At 38.7% G+C, this 18,291-nt stretch overlaps 2 protein-coding genes across 2 annotated transcripts; both read right to left on the minus strand.

Moving 5' to 3' along the window:
* Positions 1-1,002: 1,002 nt before the first annotated feature.
* Positions 1,003-10,007, minus strand: LOC127954564 (uncharacterized). Its single transcript, XM_052553392.1, has 2 exons — positions 9,702-10,007; positions 1,003-4,862 (listed from the first exon to the last, which is right to left on the minus strand). Exon 2 carries the CDS (start codon positions 4,227-4,229, stop codon positions 2,616-2,618), a length of 1,614 nt encoding a protein of 537 aa, XP_052409352.1. The 5' UTR covers positions 4,230-4,862; positions 9,702-10,007; the 3' UTR covers positions 1,003-2,615.
* A 2,468-nt stretch (positions 10,008-12,475) lies between these two features.
* On the minus strand, positions 12,476-15,993 carry LOC127954580 (uncharacterized). The gene is made up of 2 exons (XM_052553393.1): positions 15,720-15,993; positions 12,476-14,769 (listed from the first exon to the last, which is right to left on the minus strand). The coding sequence occupies exon 2, from the start codon at positions 14,658-14,660 to the stop codon at positions 13,566-13,568; it is 1,095 nt and encodes a 364-aa protein (XP_052409353.1). The 5' UTR covers positions 14,661-14,769; positions 15,720-15,993; the 3' UTR covers positions 12,476-13,565.
* Between the last annotated feature and the right edge of the window lie 2,298 nt (positions 15,994-18,291).

Here is an 18,291-nt window from a genome sequence, read left to right on the forward strand (position 1 = left end):
TTCTGTGTCCTCACACACAGATTGTGTAACATCCTCCTTCTTGAAATGTAATCAGAACAAGGGCTTTGGTTTTATTCAAAGGACACAAGTTGACAAGACTGGTTCGATTTGATATTTCAGGCATTGTATGTTCGTTTCATTCAGCTAAACTAAAGCAGGTCTCAAGAATGAGGATGTTAATATATATATATATATATCCTTATTGGAGTGTGGAAGAGATCTGAAAAAAGTGGGGGTATTTTGTTCTTGGTATGTCTAGACTTTAAATTCACCATGGATTTGGTTTTGGCCTACTTGTGTGGCATTAAAACTGAAAACACCTGAAAGATCTGCTGACCTGTGCATGTCCTCATCAGCAGGACACGCTGTTCCGTACATGCATGTCTACAGCATGAGAACAATGAAGGAACTATATAAATAATGGTTTAATTTGTATTCTCTACTGGTAGATACAATCACAAAGAGAAAGAAACAGATTGTATCCTGTTTGACTAGTTTGTGTTTGTTTATGCAGCACGATTCTCAGATATGTACACTGTGTTCCAAATATCATGTTACATTATGAGTGACTGTCAATGTGTCATGTGTTCATATCAGTTCGTTGAACACTGGTTTAAGCAGTACACTGAGTAACTAGGTCGCTGTTACGTAACAAGAGTAAGCCTGTGGTAAAGCTAGACTGATGTGTGTCAGTGTGTCAGGATCTCAAGATATTCAACACTTCTTCCCTTTCGCAATGTTAAACCAGATTAAAACACACGATACAGGCTGTTTATTCTTGCCTGTGTTCACTAATCTCTTTAGCTTGAGTGAAATTCTTTTTAGACATCCATCAAAACTTCTTCAAACAAACTGAAAGGTTCACAATTATGTAATCTGATGTCAATAAATTTGATTCAATAAGGCTATAATTGCATGGTGTGAAATCGAATTACATAACTGCGGTATATAATTATGTAGGTGGATGAATTATTAAAAACGAATTAAAAACAAATGCATGAATAATGCAACAATCTTTTTAATTTTTTTGTTGAATTTTTGAAATGCACCCAACCCTAGCACTGAATATTAGTGTTTTTTTTTTCTTTACAATATGCAGTTATTTCAAAACAGAGCAACAGAACAACAGTGCCACGGTCTACTCAATAACACCATTTTTTTTCACTTTTGTTTTGATAAAACCAAAAGAAAATAAAAACATCAAACATCACTCAGTTTAAAACACACTGAAAGGACGAAAGGAGATCGGTGACATTGTGGTGACCAAATACGAAATCACAGTAAACTGGAATTAAAGATGCAGCTAGTGATAAACAGGACAACACTTGGACCCCAAAACAGTTTACAATACAGTGTTGAGAATAAAAATATTTTACATTTATACACAAGTGCCATAAGTTAACGTGACATGTAGACTTATTTAAAAAAAAATACAAAAGGGAGGTTGTGACTACATTAAGCTACACCTGAAACATTTACAAGCATGCTTTGAAAAGTAAAAAATAAAATAAAATAAAAATTAAATTAATTTTTCCTGTTCTTTCTGTAACAGGCTATTAAGAAAATCAATGTTTTTACATCAGTTGGTGTATAATGAAAACTATAAACATGAAAGCTACATAAAAGGGAATCAAGATATGCACTTTAAGGGTAGGTTTAACATTTTAAACTTTATCTGGAAAAGACATTTTACGCTAAACGCCAAGTAGTGTTTCAAGACCAGGCAATGAACTATAACTGCAATGAAAACACATTTTAATATCTATGACATGAAGCTTACATCAACCCGCTAATGTATCTGTAAAGGCTTTGGGGCATTTAGAAATTTTCCTATAAAAGGACAGTTTTTAAAAAAATATTGAATTGCAAATTAAAGTTTAAAAAAAGTGAGTAACAAACACAATGATACTGTACATTATTTTTTGACAAGGACCAAATCATTATTCACATAACTCCCTATTTTTTATGTAAACTTTCTTCTTAAAATATATTCTTATATGATATTTATATCACATTTTATACATACAAACCAAGTGCCTGATCAAGGAGTGGTAGCTAGGCTGTTTAATGTGGGAAAAGTGATGGGGAGCACTAGTTAGAAAAACAGATAGAGGTAGGGAGCAGAGAGAGGTATGAACTTAAGCCATGTTTCTTTGGTCAAGGGAAATATTCCCTGAATCTTCTGGTATTTGGTATGTTTAAATGTGACGCCAAGTGTGGCCAAAAACTAAAAAAGGTGCACTTGAAGTTGCCTGTTTACAAATATGAATCCACTACCATGCATCACATATGGTAGATATTGCTTTCGAATTGAATGTACATTTTGACATCTTGTTGCAGCATGGGAACTATGGGTAAATGTGATCAACAGCACGTCATCCATTTCATTCTGTTATAAAAGTGCTGCTGTAACCTTAAGAGGAGGTTACACAAAGAAACAAAACCAACTCAAGAAAAGTATATACATTATGGTACAATGCAGCAGTCCTGATAATATCCTCTTCCCTTATACCTTGGGGAATGGGGTAAAAGATCAGGTAGGACCTCAAGATGGGTTTATAAAAAGTCTCTCGGGGCTTTATATCAAGACCCAAGTGAGTCCCACAGTTTTACATTTAGTCATGTCTCTTGTTGCAACTGTTGCGCATACTGGATTCCTTCTTCCCACATTCAATGCTTCCAGCCACCAGGCCACCAGGTTGAGACAAGGCCAGGTAAGGATGCTGAGGTAATGGCTGGAAGTTAGCGGGTGGCATTGTTGTCGAATCTTGAGTTGATGCTCTGCCACTTTGAGCTCTGTGCTTGAGTCTCAGTTTGTGGGGTAGGGCAGTGCCTTTGATTTCTGCTTGTCCATCTTTGCATTGGCTTGGTGAGAAAGAGCTCTGGGTCACGAATATGTGAGGGTGGTAGCTGCCTGTATCGGAGCAAGATGAAGAGGGAGACTCATCATCGGTGGAGCCCTCTTTATCAGAGCTGCGGGGATCCCCGTCACTTGAGGAAGTGTCCTTTCCTGAATTAGCCTCGTAGTACTCTTCGTGTCTCAAGCTTCCTTCGTAGGTCAGCACTGGTGGATCGTCATTCTCCAGGGTGCCATTACAACAGTGGTACATCTGTGTTTCATCTTCTTCCTCTGGCCTCATTAAAAGATCCGGGGCAGCAGAATCAACCCTGGGGGTCTGTCGTTGAGCAATGTACGCTTGCCTTTCGGCTGCTTCCCCATCTGGGTGCTCATAAGTAGGAGAGTCCAAAGTATTTCTCTCTAGTCGTTTAGACACCTCTGCCAAGCTTTTGGGACTTCCAGTTGGTCCCTCTGTAGGTTGATTGAGGTTCTGCTGTTCTTTAGGAATAATTTCCTGAGTTTCCACAGGATACGAGGCACTGCTTGAACGGAATAGGATCACACTTCTTTGAGCGGATTGTGGGATGACTGGACTTGCAGTGGTCTCGCGGCGTCTTTGCTTCTGTTGATTTCCTGTATAATCTGGCTCAAAAGTGTGCTGGTGAAGTACTGCAGGCAACCTAGAATGAATGTTTAACATGAATTGTGTGGCAGTGCTATTGACAATGTCCATATCCAGACCCATCCCTTCCTGCTTGATGTCATACACAAATGGATCAGGGCTGTCCCGAGAGGAGCCATCCGACATATCAGAGAGGGAACCCCGTGGGGAGTACTTTGCCAAATTCACATGCCCTTCCCCTCGAACAGACTGCTCCGTTTCAGAAGAATCAGAGTTTATCATCATCTGAGAGTAACCATTAGGGTAGAAGAGACTGGTGCTAGAGGAAGATGAAGAGTTTTCCCCAGAAGTTCCATTGACTGCTCCACTGATCTGCTGACTCTTTTCCATGTAGGAGGCTGTACTTATCAGACCAAATCTGAGTTTAAGCTGTAAAAGCTCAGTTTTCAGGCGCACATTCTCATCATTCAGTGCCATAACTCTGTTCTCTAGGATCATATCATTAAAGCGTCGTTTCTCCCGGGAACGCTTGGCTGCTTCGTTGTTCTTCCGTCGCTTTTCCCAATAGCATGCATCCTTTTTCTCATCTGAGATGAACTCACGCTTGCGTCGACAACTCATGTTTGGCTTTGATTTGACAAGGCGGCTCTGGCGAATGTTGCTTTGAGGTGAATGGACAAGATCACCGTAGTCCTGAATGCTTTCTGTGTTCTTCAAGGTTTTGCTTGCACTGGAATTTGTGGAGATTTGTAAGCTCACGCTTTCCATTGTTCCTCAATGGGAGCCAGTTTGGGACCTTGGCTTCACCACTGGTAATGGAAATAAATGAAGAAACAAGGATGGGGTAATGATGGCTATGGGAATTCCTGTATAATATCCCAAAAACTGTGGACTGGAGAATCTAAAATTAAGTAGCTGGATCAGCAAAGACTTTATGAGATATTTTAGCTTCTGGAAAACTGAACCTCATTGATTTTGTTGATGTGAAGCTCAAGGAAATATCAAGTGATCAAGTGTCCAGGTTGGTTAAGAAGAGCAAGAACAGTTGCACCTCTTTATAAGTCTCCTGCTTTTAACAAACCAGAAGAATTCCTCAAGATGTAAACTCTTCTGGCTGTCTTGCGCACAATGTCCGTCAAAGCCAAACCGGGGAACGAAAGAGGGGCAATAAAGTCCTGAAGTACAGAAAATGTGACCAAATTTGTATAAAGGATTCTGACCCCTTTTCTTTGTTTTCACTTTTATTACTTTATGTAACAGCTCTATCAAGCCGACAGAGATGTGTCCCAGTGCCTTGAGCGTGTTGGAGGATATAGGTCACTCGGTCTGCCCCAGCTTGTCAGCCACTTGGGGAGGGGTGCTGCTGCTCCCAAAGCCTCCAGCTGGCTGTTCAATGAAAGGCTGGAAACATAAAAGAGAAAAGAAAGACAGATTTGTTAATCCTCAAAAGCTAAAGCAACACACAGTTTGCCTCTAGGCACTTCAAAGAAATCTTTTAATTTGTTGTGCTTTTTAATTTTTAATGAAACTCTCCATGCTTCTCTGCGTGGCTGGGCAATCAGAAGTTTTAGAAGTGGAATGTTCAGCAGTGTCTTTGTCATATCCCCTTGCTTCATCTACTCGACCATGACAACCACAGAATGTTTTCTGTTGCCCGGCAACCACCGTCTGACCTGCTAACCCTGCTATTGATTTGTCTGTCTGCGACCCTTGACCTTTAGTCTCTTGCTAGACATTAGACTCTCATGATGCAAAGGGACAGAGGTTAAGAATGCTATCAGCGATTACCCAAGCTGCACAGTTTCTTTGTAAGGGGTCCTACATCGAAACAGAAATGACCTAAAAACAGAGTTTCCTCATTCTGAAAGAAGGAACATCAACCTTTCTACAGAATTCAGTCAAGACTGTTCTGTAAACAGGACAACTCATGTGGTAAACATTAGCAATGAACACATGATTTGTTTTAACATTTTGAAACCTTATCCTGTATAACATCATCTGGTCTGAGGGAACCAGTGCAAGAGGTTTAGGCTTTTGATACATTACCATCAAATCATACATCTCCTCTTTGGCTGCACAGTCCAAACAAAAAACATTAACACTTCATTTTTAATGACTATTCACTAAGGCTTTCAAGAAGAACTTTGAAAGAAGCATGCTTTAGACAAAAAATGAAGAGACCCCCCCCCCCCCCCCCCAAAAAAACCCTTAAAATCTCAAATATCTGATTAATATTTTCAGTCAATTCCAAAAGCTAGTAGGTAGACACAGATGGGATCCCAGTAATATTAAAGTCATAAATCTACTTTGGTACTGTCTAATATTTTATATGTTCTCTAACAATACAAGATTGAATATAAAGTGCACTATCACAAAGTTTAGTTCACACTACTGAGAGTAAAATCATTCCTATATTTGCATTCCTATATACTGTTAGTCTCTGTTAGACTATACTTGCGTATCTAAAACAGCCCCATGACTCTGTAGCATTAAGTATGACATCTGCATCAGAAATTAGGCAGATGAATGCTGTGTAATTCCATGATCTAGCTGCCCTTTCTATGGGTTATGTTCTTCTCATCCCAGACATCTAAGGCACGTTACATAAATATAGAGAGCTTAAGCCTCTTCTGATAGCTTCAATCAACACTTTCTGCTTTAGTCTGGTAATGCCTAGGAATTAATATGGCCAAAACTGGCATTTTCCTCCATTAATTAGTGGATGCAATGAATGGAATAAGTCCAAAGTACAATTTTAATGAAATGTAAATAATGTTAAATGGGTAAACAGGGAGAATCAACGGTCATTTAAGTGAGGCATGAAACTAAAAGAGACTCCCCGAATGACCCAGTGACCTAGAAACTGGGCCACTAGGAAAGAAAAAAAAAACTTTTTTCCCTTTGTGCTCAAATATAGGTCAGGAGTGCAACAGGCATCACGAGAAAGAGAGAGAGAGAGAGAGAGAGAGAGAGGTAGAGGCAGAAATGGCAAGGGAATTGAAGTGTTTGCTAAGAATAGATAGGTGAGGGATAGATTGAGGATAAACGGACTAAAGAGAATGCAGGGAAAAGAGGTTGCAATTTGTTGAACACCAGCTACACAAACACAGAGGAGTTTTCCAAGACACCCTAACAACAACAACAACAAATCCACATGAAGGATCAGCGCCAATTTCACAATTATCTGAGAAGACTGAATCAAATTTTAACAAATGTTTTCATACTGGCATAGTGTTCACTGTCAAATTTGTGAACAAATTGCTCGATTCTTTCTAATGATTCATTCAGACCATCTGCTGAATCAGACTGATTTCAACACAGGATTGTTGGAGTGAATCAATCAGACTCCAAACTCATTTTCTCAATGAATCACCGCAGATTATTCACAAATGCCAGACATTATTATCGACTTAATATGGTTTTAAAAACCGAAATATAATAATTCGAATTTTATATTTAAATACTGCATCTCTTTCATTTAATCTCTTCCTTTATAATGGAGGAAAGGGAAGAGGCTATTAATAAAAATTGTTAGTGGATGAGTTATTTAGCTTGTCAACCACACCCATGAGTCATTAAAAATGCATTTATCTCCTGGCATTAGCAGCAATGCAACTAATTATAAAAAATCTTAAGCATCCAGACACCAACAGCCAAACCATCTTAAAGAATCTGACATGACACACCTGTGTCTCTGTTACTCAAAACGGCTATTTATTGATTATCATGTGGCACATGGATTAAAGAATTTATTCCTAATAACTGATTCACTGGATGACCTGCAATTAACAAAGCTTAAAATTGTCATGAGACAATAAAGCCCAATTTCACTTGCCCTATATATAGGATATGGGTTATATTTGTCCATGTGAGCTGTCATTGGGGAAGAAATAGCATGTCTGTCCCACTATAGTTTTGGGCGAGGCCTGGAAACTATAATTCAGCTCAAATGTTTCATGTGTTGCTTTACAGCCGTTTTGGTAATGGAAATAATGGGTGAAGGCGGGGGGTGCTGGATTTCATTGTGGCCATGTAATTGACCCTGGGGCAGAATGTAATATTTGGCACGTGGTTAGGAGCTCATTTTGTTTCTCTTGTGGATTCCACGCCTGGGTTTATCTCCTCCAGTCGGAGGAAGGCAGGCCTTGGACAAGCAGGAGGAGTCTCAGGCCAACTTTCTATAAACACACTCATATCATCCTCTATTGAAAAAAAGAAATGCTTTGACCAAGTCCATGTGTTTCACCAGTCACATGTGCTCTCTTGCCCTACAAAACTAAATGGTAATTCGCCTCTCCCTGTTAGCCACATCAACTATGTGCCTCCTCCCTTTCTTCTTCACTATGAGAAATCTTTAAAAATCCACTAACTGAATTAATTAATGTTTACTGCTGAAAGAGTACTTAGTCACAACCAACACTGTACACTAATAATGACATTGCACTTAAATGAACAAAGATTCATCTCCACAATTTAACATTAAAAAGAATTGGCACTACTAATATGTTGTTCTTAGTTTTTTTTCAGCATTGTTGCTGAATCAGGTCCCAGTTTGCAAGATTTCATTGTAAACTGGAAGAATCTTTGTTCTTTTTTGGTAGACTAGAGGGTGTGTTTTGTTCAGGCTTATGACCTACATTCTGCACTGGCACACAAAGTGGTCTGTCTGATGCCCCCTGATGTCTTAAAGACCTCGCATATTTATTTAGATTTAATTTGCCACTTCTCATTTATCACTGTTACATAACTCTTAACACAGAAAGATTGCATAAAGTCAAAAGTAAACAGCAAGTTGTCAAGCAGTTCTCACATCCACAAATTGTAGCCTGATCATGCATGAGTTTTTCTTCTGTGGAATCCTACAGTGCATGTTTGCTTACTACTTAATAATACACTTTGCTGAACCTGAAATCTGTAATCTAAAATGTTATAATCTGAAACACACTTGCACTAGGCTACTCTTAGCACACTACATTGTGTCTCATGAGGGGATAAAACTGTAACTTAAAAACACAGTGATTACAACACTTGTGAATTGTACTGTATAAACACGTAATAAAAGATGAGCTCAATCAATCAGTTTACAATCAGTCAGGAAGTTCCGGAGAATAACAATGCATAGTTCATTGATAATCATTATATACACAGATCGCATGCATTTGATGGGATCTGACCAACCAACATCACTAGGATACAAAATAAAAGTGAGCTAAATAATAACGATCGCCTACTAGTTTCATTCAGTATCTGATATGTACTGTAATTATTTATTCACTGCATTCACAATTATCTGAGGTTCGCGAGTCAAATTTAAAATAGCCAGATTTGAGATAAAATCCCAATGGACAATACGCACACTGTGTACCAAGATAAAATATTGATGGATATCAATAACGTAAACGAGCATTTATTTGTGCACGCACTGCATGTTGCTAGACAATTGCATTTTACATGCAACAATGTTGCATTTGATTTCCAGTCGGTTTGTTAGAGTCTAGCCTGCCAGGAAAGAGTTAACGGGTCCGAGCCTTCAAACGTAAACACCCGCGTTAACCTTTACCGAGCACGGTTACACGTGACGGCGAGAAGTGTGTCCGGGATTTTTCCTCGCAAACTGCCGCATTAACTTCATAACCCGATTGGATTTCACACTTTGTGAAAACTTATATTAAAACCTCATTGGCAAACATTAAGCATTAACCTTCTATAAAGACATTTCCATCGATATAATGTTGGCTAGTGTTGTCATCAAAATCGTAACAAGTGCTACACCCGACTTTCTGTAACCCAGGTTCATGTTTCTTAATGTACTGACTGATCTTCAAATGGCGCAATATTATATCATTACTAAATGTAAACAAACAATAGGCTACGTAAGATATGCATACAGAAAACTTTTATGCATGGTCAATTAATTTGTATAGACACATACAAATATTTTACGGGCATCAAGTGCCAACAATCACGAGGGGTCCTGGCCTCGCCTTAACATTGCGAACATGCACGTTGAGTAACATCCAATTCTGTACTAATGAACATGAGTAAACACACTAAAATAAACCAAACCCTTATCTGTTGGTAAATAGGACCCGTTGCATTCAGATATCATTCCTGGTTTAATTGCAGTCACCTCATTTAATAACCGCGTAAAAATGTCCGCAAGATCACGACAGAAACACAAACATCATCACCAATGCAGTTGTATTGAGCGTGCATCAATAAGAAATTAAGCAAACATACCGTTTGTGGCTTTTATCTAAAATATCTTCAGTCTCCCGACGACTATTTGCAGTCTCTTTGTATCAGCCTATGTGGCTTGAATAATAACTGAAGCGATCCACACACACACACACTCCTTCCACGCCGTGTCCAGTGCGCATGGATTCCGCAGCCTGTGTGTCTTTGCTCTGGCTCCTTGTGTTGTGTTGGCGAGGCGCTCCAGTATCCTGCCTCTAGCTGCTTCTGTTTAGAAATGTATGTTAGTAGGTCAGCAGTTGCATAACAGGACGCTTCGGGTGCCTCGTCACGTTTTGTTTCTCTCTTTTGCCCCCACCTACGTCCCGCCCGCTGTCCCGCCCTCATCCGAGAGCCTGGGGCGACGTGAGCGCATCACAGAGAGGGATCAGTCAGTGCAGACCATCTCTCAGATGAAGGACGCTCATATTCATGAGGCTGACATGGTGAAAACAAGTAGATTCTGAGGTTACATGTGTATTATGATATGCCTATCAAGGTGTATTCGGTAATCGCACGTAACACTCCCCTTCTCAGTTTTTAATTATTATTTTTCAAATTATTATTATTTTCTTAAGTGGTTACTAAACATACTATACAAGCAAAAACAAGTACCTCGTGAAAGCCTTGTTCCAGTTTCCATGCAAACACATGATGCTTGATTTAATTTATTTTAATGTCCGAGTGAATTCCAGTGACAGTATTTAAGGATATTTGTACAGGACTGTCTCAATCATATTTCACCCCCATTTTTTCTAAACAAAGGAAAATAAAATCCATTTAGATTTAGAGCATTAAGATACTTTGCATAAATATTTTTCGGACAATAAAGTACATTTACCTTCAGTTATTACCCATATTTACTGTAATGCATCTTGACATCTTACTTTTGCATTTTACCGTTTATATATATATATATATATATATATATATTTAATGGTGATTAATATTACTGCAATACCATGCATGGTATTGTTTTATTGCTATATCATGCATGGTATTGCAGTAATATTAATCACCATATATATATTATTTAAAATATATTTTTAAATTCAATTGAAAAAAGGGCAATCTAGCAAATGGTACCTAACAGATATTTTAACATAATGGTAATGAGAATATTATAATTATATAATAATTATAATAACAGTAATAATAATAATTATTATGATTATTAAGCCCTATGATAATCAAAATTACATTGATGGTACTAACTAACTAAATACTTAAAACTATTTATTTTGTTTCGTTTTATTTTACAGTGAAACATGACCCCTTGAAAATCTCCCATGTGCTGATCTAAATAGGAAAAAGGCACTGGCAAGATAATCATTTGTTTTCTCATGTAAATGTCCTTACAGACTGAAGTCACAGACACAATAGTTTTGCGAAGATGACCTTGAACCTAGATGTGGCCCGCTGTGCCCTCCCTCTATTCCCTCTACCCCTCACCCATCCCACCGAACCTAGCATCATCACTTGCTGGAACAGGTTTTCATGGCAACCGTCACGCTACCCGCCTTACGTCAGGCCAAGCCTTCCACTGAATGCGTGAGTGATGAAGATCAGCCGGTCAGGGGTCAGTGGACTAGTGCAACAGGGATGTCACGGACGGAAATGAACCGTGTTTCATGAATGTGTGGAAGTTAAAGAGCTTGCAGAGCTTGTTTAAGAAAAGCTTTATCTTGTTTTGGAGTTCAGCTCCTTAAATAGCCGTGCGTCTATTTATATGCTCTGACGTCACCACAGGTCTCAGCTGAGCTCAGTTTTCAGGGGATCGAGGTATATTTTGTGTCAGCTGTTTATTTTTAGTCTAAAGGAAGTACAGGGAAATGTCAAGGTGTCACTTGATCTTGAATCAGGTGATTTGGTCGTGCAATTCTTTGTGTCATTTAATGCTGTGCACGTGACTGTGCGAGTGCGTGTACTCTGATTGGAACTATACAATTATTTGCTGACCTCTTGTGGATTGTGCTAGTGTTGCAAGAACAAATGTGGATTTTAGGCCTGTAAAATATATGCTGCAAATTGCAAAGGATTAAAATCATAAAAAAAGCATGCGGAGTTGGAGACAAATATATAAATAAGATTTATTAAACTTTTTAAGGGAGCAATGGATTCTTCACAATACACTGTACACATACTGACGTACTCAAAATGAAATTATTTTTCAAAGTTTTAAATTAAAAACAGATTATTGGAGTGCATTAACAATTTTTTTTAATTTTCATGTTTAATTCGGCTTTACTTTGCCATTTATTTGCAACTCTGAAATTTAGTTTTGTTTCTACATCAATTCTGTAATTGTTGCCAATGCTTAATATATTGTAGATATTATTTTAACCAACAATCTTTCAAGAAATACCTTACACATATGTAACAATCCACAACACATACTTAATAGGATTGAATTAAGAGCATTGCATTTTAAATTACAAACCTGCTTTCCTAGGAACGTAACATCTGAGTTGGTATTTGGGCTTTGAATATTTCTGTTCAAACTTCATGTACTAAGCAGAGGTGACGGTCCATGAGAAATGCACTTGTGTACATGTCAAAACATTGTCCTGGCTTATTTTGGGAATTCAGAATTCACAGATAGTTCTCAGATGCAAGAGAATTTGTTTAAAAAAACACATGAAACCACTCTTTCGCTGTGCAAAACCTCAAGACATTTAAACGCACTCTAAATATTATTAGCTATATATCATTTGTATTAAATGATTGGTAGCAAATAAGCAGTTCAAATTAAGCTTCAGTTTAATAATAAAAGGCAAACAAACAGTTCAAATATTTATTCACATAAACATGTCGTATATTTACTGTACATATACACAAGAACTCACAAGACAACAGAAATTTTACCCACAAAAAATGCAAGTAACAGTGTAGGTCAGTTAGATATTATCCTGGTCTGGACGACGGCAGTAATATGTATGCAAAAAAAATGCAGTCATTCAGTGCTGTGTTGCTACTGGTTCATGACAATAATACAAATTTAATTATTTCCCCTTTCCTGGTGTTTTGTCATCTGCTTTAATCATGATATATGATGCAAAAAAACAACTATTTATACTTACACTTCATTCATAAATCTGTCAAACCACAGGAGGAATATTACAGTGTAAAGACTATCAGGCTCACATCACACCTCCTCTCACTCACTGACAAGTGTTTAAGTAGTGTCGACACATAGTAGAGGAGTGACGTTACAACGGAGGATGTTATGCTTTCTTTTAAATTTACAGTGACAGATAGGTCTGTGAGCGCAGACATTGTTTTATTGGAGCCTGAGGTGTTTTTTGGAGCAAGATCACAGTGTTTGAAGCAACTGAACGAATTGAGGTGAGGCGTTGTAGCTGACGTGTACCAATGCCGCTGGAATGCTCTTGCATGTTCCTGAATGCAATTGAAGGAAAGGGGGGGGGGGGGGGGGAGTCATTATCCACCTTATTTATAACATAAGAGTGGAGCACGGTCATTTTTTATAACATGAATGTCTTGAGGCTTCCGGAGTCTTTGTTTCCAGGCCATTACGCTGCTTGATATTGCAAACTGGCAACTCTTTTTATATTTTTAGTTAGTATCATTATCTTAAACACACTAGTTTGTGGCGCAAATAGTTTTACTGTTTACTGCACTTTGTTATTCTTCTAGTTTTTTGGCTAATGAACCAGAAGTCTCGCACGTACACAGAAAATAGCTTACTTCGCATTGCAAAATAAGGTGGATATGCAAGTTCTGTTTGGTTATGACCGCGTGTGAAGAGGTAGTGATGCACATGCTGCGTCCTTTCCGCTCATAATCTATGGCCGTTCATGAATTCGACTGTGAATATCTGCAGTGTTTAAGTGGGTTCTTTACAAAGTCTTAAGTTGTTTTGGTGAGCAACTGCTCGGAGAAGAGCTTTTTGAGCTGGGCCACTTCCTCGCTGAGAGAGCTGAGCTGAGACTTGAGCATGCTGTTCTCGGCTTGGTATTGAGATTCGCTTGGGTTCACATTGTGGCTGTAATTCCTGTACTGCTGTTGTAGTGGCATGACTTTTCGGGTGTCTTCTCCATCTGGTGGTGTCCAGTAACCTGCTCCTTCAGTTGAACCCGAAAGGTTGTGAACCCTAGGGCCCACTGTGGGCAGCACAGGACTTTGTCGGTCTCCAGGGTTGTCGCATTCGCCACCGCCTGGAGACTTAAACCTCAGCTTGTGCGGAAGACTCTTCATACTGTCCACTGACTCCATCCGGTTCGATGGCATGGTGAGGTGTCCCGTTGTTAAAACATCAGCTGAGGAGTGATGTGACTCGTAACACAGTTCATCTGCTCGGTGTGGAGATAACTTTCCATGGTCACTTAACCTGTCCTCAAAGAAGACGGGACTACCAACACTGGACCCCCCAGGTGTGGAGAAACCGGAGTCTTCTGACATGCTCGTATCTCTGATACTTCGGCCAGATTGCGGTCCGCTTTGGGACTGATTTGACAATACTGGGCCAGCTTGGTGAGTGCCATCCCCACGTGGAAGGTAGTAATGTGGCGCCGAAGGTTGTGGGACGCAGGTTCCTGTTGTGAGCGGAAGTATGGAAGCATTCGAGGGATCTTTAATGAGGCCGAAGCGAAATTTCAATGCGAGCATTTCCGCTCGTAACCTGGCGTTCTCCTCGAGCAGCGCTAGCACGCGGTTTTCCAGCACCATGTCATTTACACGCCGTTTCTCACGAGAGCGCTTTGCGGCTTCGTTGTTTTTCCTGCGCTTGTCCCAGTAGCCCTCATCCTTCTTCTCGTAAGGAATAAACTCCCGCTTACGCCTCACAGAGGTGATGTCTGAACACGTGTCTTTGCGTTTAAGCGCCGACGTTCGGCCAAGTAGCGAGCGTGCAAGCAAACTGCTTGACGTCAGGATGGACACAGCTTCATCGGTGAAAGACATTGTGCTACTGGCCCTCATCTCCTGAGATGACTCTTCAAACATCTTAAGGTTGTTGTTGGTGGTTTCTTCTCCAATGTTAAAAGTTTTGCTTCGTCTCAGGTGTGTTTGGTTATGGTTGAATCTGTTGTTACTCAGGCAGCAGTGGCTCCACCTGGTGGCAGAAGGAGCACAATGACGTCCAATCAGTTACGTAAGATCAGTTACAACACAATGTTATGTAACTTCATTACCTCCCAGTGGCAAAGCACAGTACGTTCTTGCGACACCGCATAATAACGAGGCTAACGAGCGTACAGTTATATAGCCACCTTACGCAAAATGACATCAACAAATGAACGTTCTCACGTAACGAGTTAGACACACAGCACCCGAATTTCATCACATAGACTAGTTTTTTATTTTACAAAAGAAAACAGCTACTTCATGTAAACTAGGAATGCATTCTTTAAGACTTCCAGTGTTGACCTCTTTGCGGAAAAGCGCGCGCGAGACTGAATCTGATCTTCTTCTTGTCCCAGTGAGTCACTTTCATCATGGGATCCTGCCTTACTCAACACATCAGGTTCTGTTACATTAGATAGTACCGATTAAATTTTTTTTTACATAGCATCAGTGGATTGAATATGAAAACACGCCTAAATACAAAGTTGTATTAATGCATCTGACTAAATAAATAAATAGCCTAAATATTTTTTTTCAGTTAAACAATCCTTTTGAAAAAACCCCGACTGTATTACAAAAATATCTACTTTTGCATAATGTAACCATTATCGGAATTTGAATCTGTTCTTTATCTAAGCTATGAATAAATTATTTTAACAATTTAAAGTTAGCGGCTGTTTTGGTTTTTAGATGGTCAAAGTCATCTTTGCACCAGATATACAACTTTTGGTACATGTCCTCAATTTTTTTTTTTCAACAGAGATTGATAGCAGTAATACAAATTCTAGACTATAATTTGTCCAAATTAAACAAAGACTTAAACGATAGGCTTTATGCAACTTGCACCTGTCAGATATATATACTATACTTTTGTAAGCTACACAAATATACATGTGGAATGTAGACTCAATACAGAATTACAAAAAAGCATACTATTACCATTATATATCGTCGCGTAATTCTGTTCAGAAAGTCTCGAGTTCAAATCGTTTTCAATGACTTTCCTTCCTCGGTCAGTCCGGTTCTTTCCCAGAGGAAAACAAACGGTGCTCGGTTTCTTTTTTCGCCGGTTAAAGTCAAACGGACTGTTATCTCCGTTCAGTCGTTCCGTGTCTGTTGCGCCTGCGACGCGCGCGACCCCTATTTGTGTGTTTGCTCCGTCAGGTTCAGTCGAGGACGCTCCATCACCCCGTCTGAACCACACGTGTGTGCGTGGATGAACGGACCGCCCTCCTACGCACGCAGGACCCTGCCCTTCTCTCTAATCTCTCCCTCGTTACAGTTTTCGTCAGAATAATCTTTTCGAAAGCATTAAGTAATATTGCCCAATCTCCCCCCGCCCTCTCCACTGTCCTCGTGTGTCCCGAAAACCGAAGTCTGTCCTCAATAAATGTACAGGAACTATATTTAGACTGGTGACGCGGGACCGACTGGCCTTTTTTCAAGACAGCACTGAGGTAAATGCCACAGCAAGCTATAAAACACTCCGATTATATGTTGCTTTGATAAAAACCCGTTTGCTCTGTAAAGACAAGAACTGTGTAAATTGCCTTAAAGGTTGTGCAATGGTAAAACACTGATGAGGGAATCATGGGATGTGTACCATCTAATACTATCACTTTACCTTTGTGGAATTTAATCATGGTTCTATATCTGTTCTATATCTACAACTTCTGGTTTCTAAAGCACACAGAAAGTTAACCATCACAGAAGCAGTAGTAATGCCAAAGCAAGCGTATTTATAAATAAATATATTAATATAAAACATTTCAAACACAAAGACACTCTAAGGCCTTTATAAATGGGCAAGAAAACAATTATGAAATTTAGCTCCTAATGTAGTAAGTAATGCAATCATTCATTTTAATATATCCGTAAAAGTATATAAATGGCTCAGTAAAATATGAGTGATTTATAGTGTTCAGTTACTCATGCTATGAAGCTTGTTTTCTTACATGTAGACTATTTACCTACTGTATGTAAAATTAGTCCAAATGAATTCCCAAAGGCCTATTTGCATTAAAACCCAGTTGTTTTGCGTTAAACAACCAACACTGAAACATGCCAAAAAATTGGATACAGGGTATAACTCAACAATAAAGAGATATTTCACACAAAAATGAAACTTCTGTGATCATTTACTCACCCTCCGCCTGTTTCAAATTCAAAAATTTGGGTGAACTGTCCCTTTAAATGAATTAATGTGGGTCCAATTATCACACTGTAGCAAAGTGTATCTGCAATTCACATTAATCTGTATTGTGCTTTGTCCTTTAAATGAGTTTTTTTTTTTTGCAAATCTCATTGAACCTGACAGTGTGCGCTTGCACAACAGCTCTCATAGCACTGAGAAACTGGAGAGAAAGCAAAACTGACAGCATGCATGCTTGGTGCATGCCACGAGGAACAGCAGTATGTTCATCTTGCTCAAACAAACAAACAAACAATCCCGCTGATTATAGCATGGCCTTGTCTTCTAAGCAGTGTGTGTAACCTCCTGCTCTTGATCTGTGAAAGCCACACGAGTGTTTTTACACTGCATTAGAGTGATCAGATCAGCTCTGGGCCATCTGCTGCAGAAACTGACACTACATGAGGCAGATGAGAGATTTTTACATGAGAATTTATAGTAACTTGTGCTTGAGATATTTTAATTTGGGCAATGCACTCGTGAGATTCATTTTTTGTTCTTCCAAACTGTTTATTGCAACAATCTGATTAGCACTTGATTCATCACAGCCCCATATGACCTCTTGGGTATCAGAAAGGTAACATGAGATTTCCCCATACAAACTCAACAAATTTGGTGACAAAGATGAATTTATGCATCCATTCATCCATCCAAACTGAGTTGCTGAAGGATTTTACCCTAAAATTAGAATCCTGTTATTTTCTCATCCTTATGTCTTCCAAAACTTTTATGCTTTTCTTGTTTTTTTTTTCTGTTGAACACAAAAGTAGATGTTTAGCTTAATATCCAGGCCACTGAAAGGGAATAATTTTTTGGGTCTGTCAAAATACTACAAAAACACATTATTACAGTGCAGTGCTTGCTCCATATGACTCTATTACAAGTTTTCTGAAACCGCAAGATAGTGTCAGGTGAGAAAATGACTTAAATTGAAGTCACTTTAATGATAAAATGCTTTTAACCAGCGATATACAACATTTTTTACATATATAGTACTACTGGATATATATACCATATTTTATATAGTACATCCTACTTAACCTGCATACATACAATACACTCACGTAAAGCAGTTATAGCAAATCCCAACTGTGAAAATGTAAACTGTTATCACACAGCTCTATAAAGTTATATTACTTTAATTATAGTTTTTTATATACATTTGGATATAAAATTAAACAAAAATGCAAATGATATTTGCACTATATAAAAAATTTAAACTTGACTTTTGCACCTTATATACTAATTAATTGTGTGAATCTTATGCATTAGATCAAATATTAACATAGATTTTCATTTTTTCCCCCAGATTTTATTTTT

Source organism: Carassius gibelio, chromosome A3 (assembly GCF_023724105.1).
Source record: "Carassius gibelio isolate Cgi1373 ecotype wild population from Czech Republic chromosome A3, carGib1.2-hapl.c, whole genome shotgun sequence".
Classification (NCBI taxonomy): domain Eukaryota; kingdom Metazoa; phylum Chordata; class Actinopteri; order Cypriniformes; family Cyprinidae; genus Carassius; species Carassius gibelio.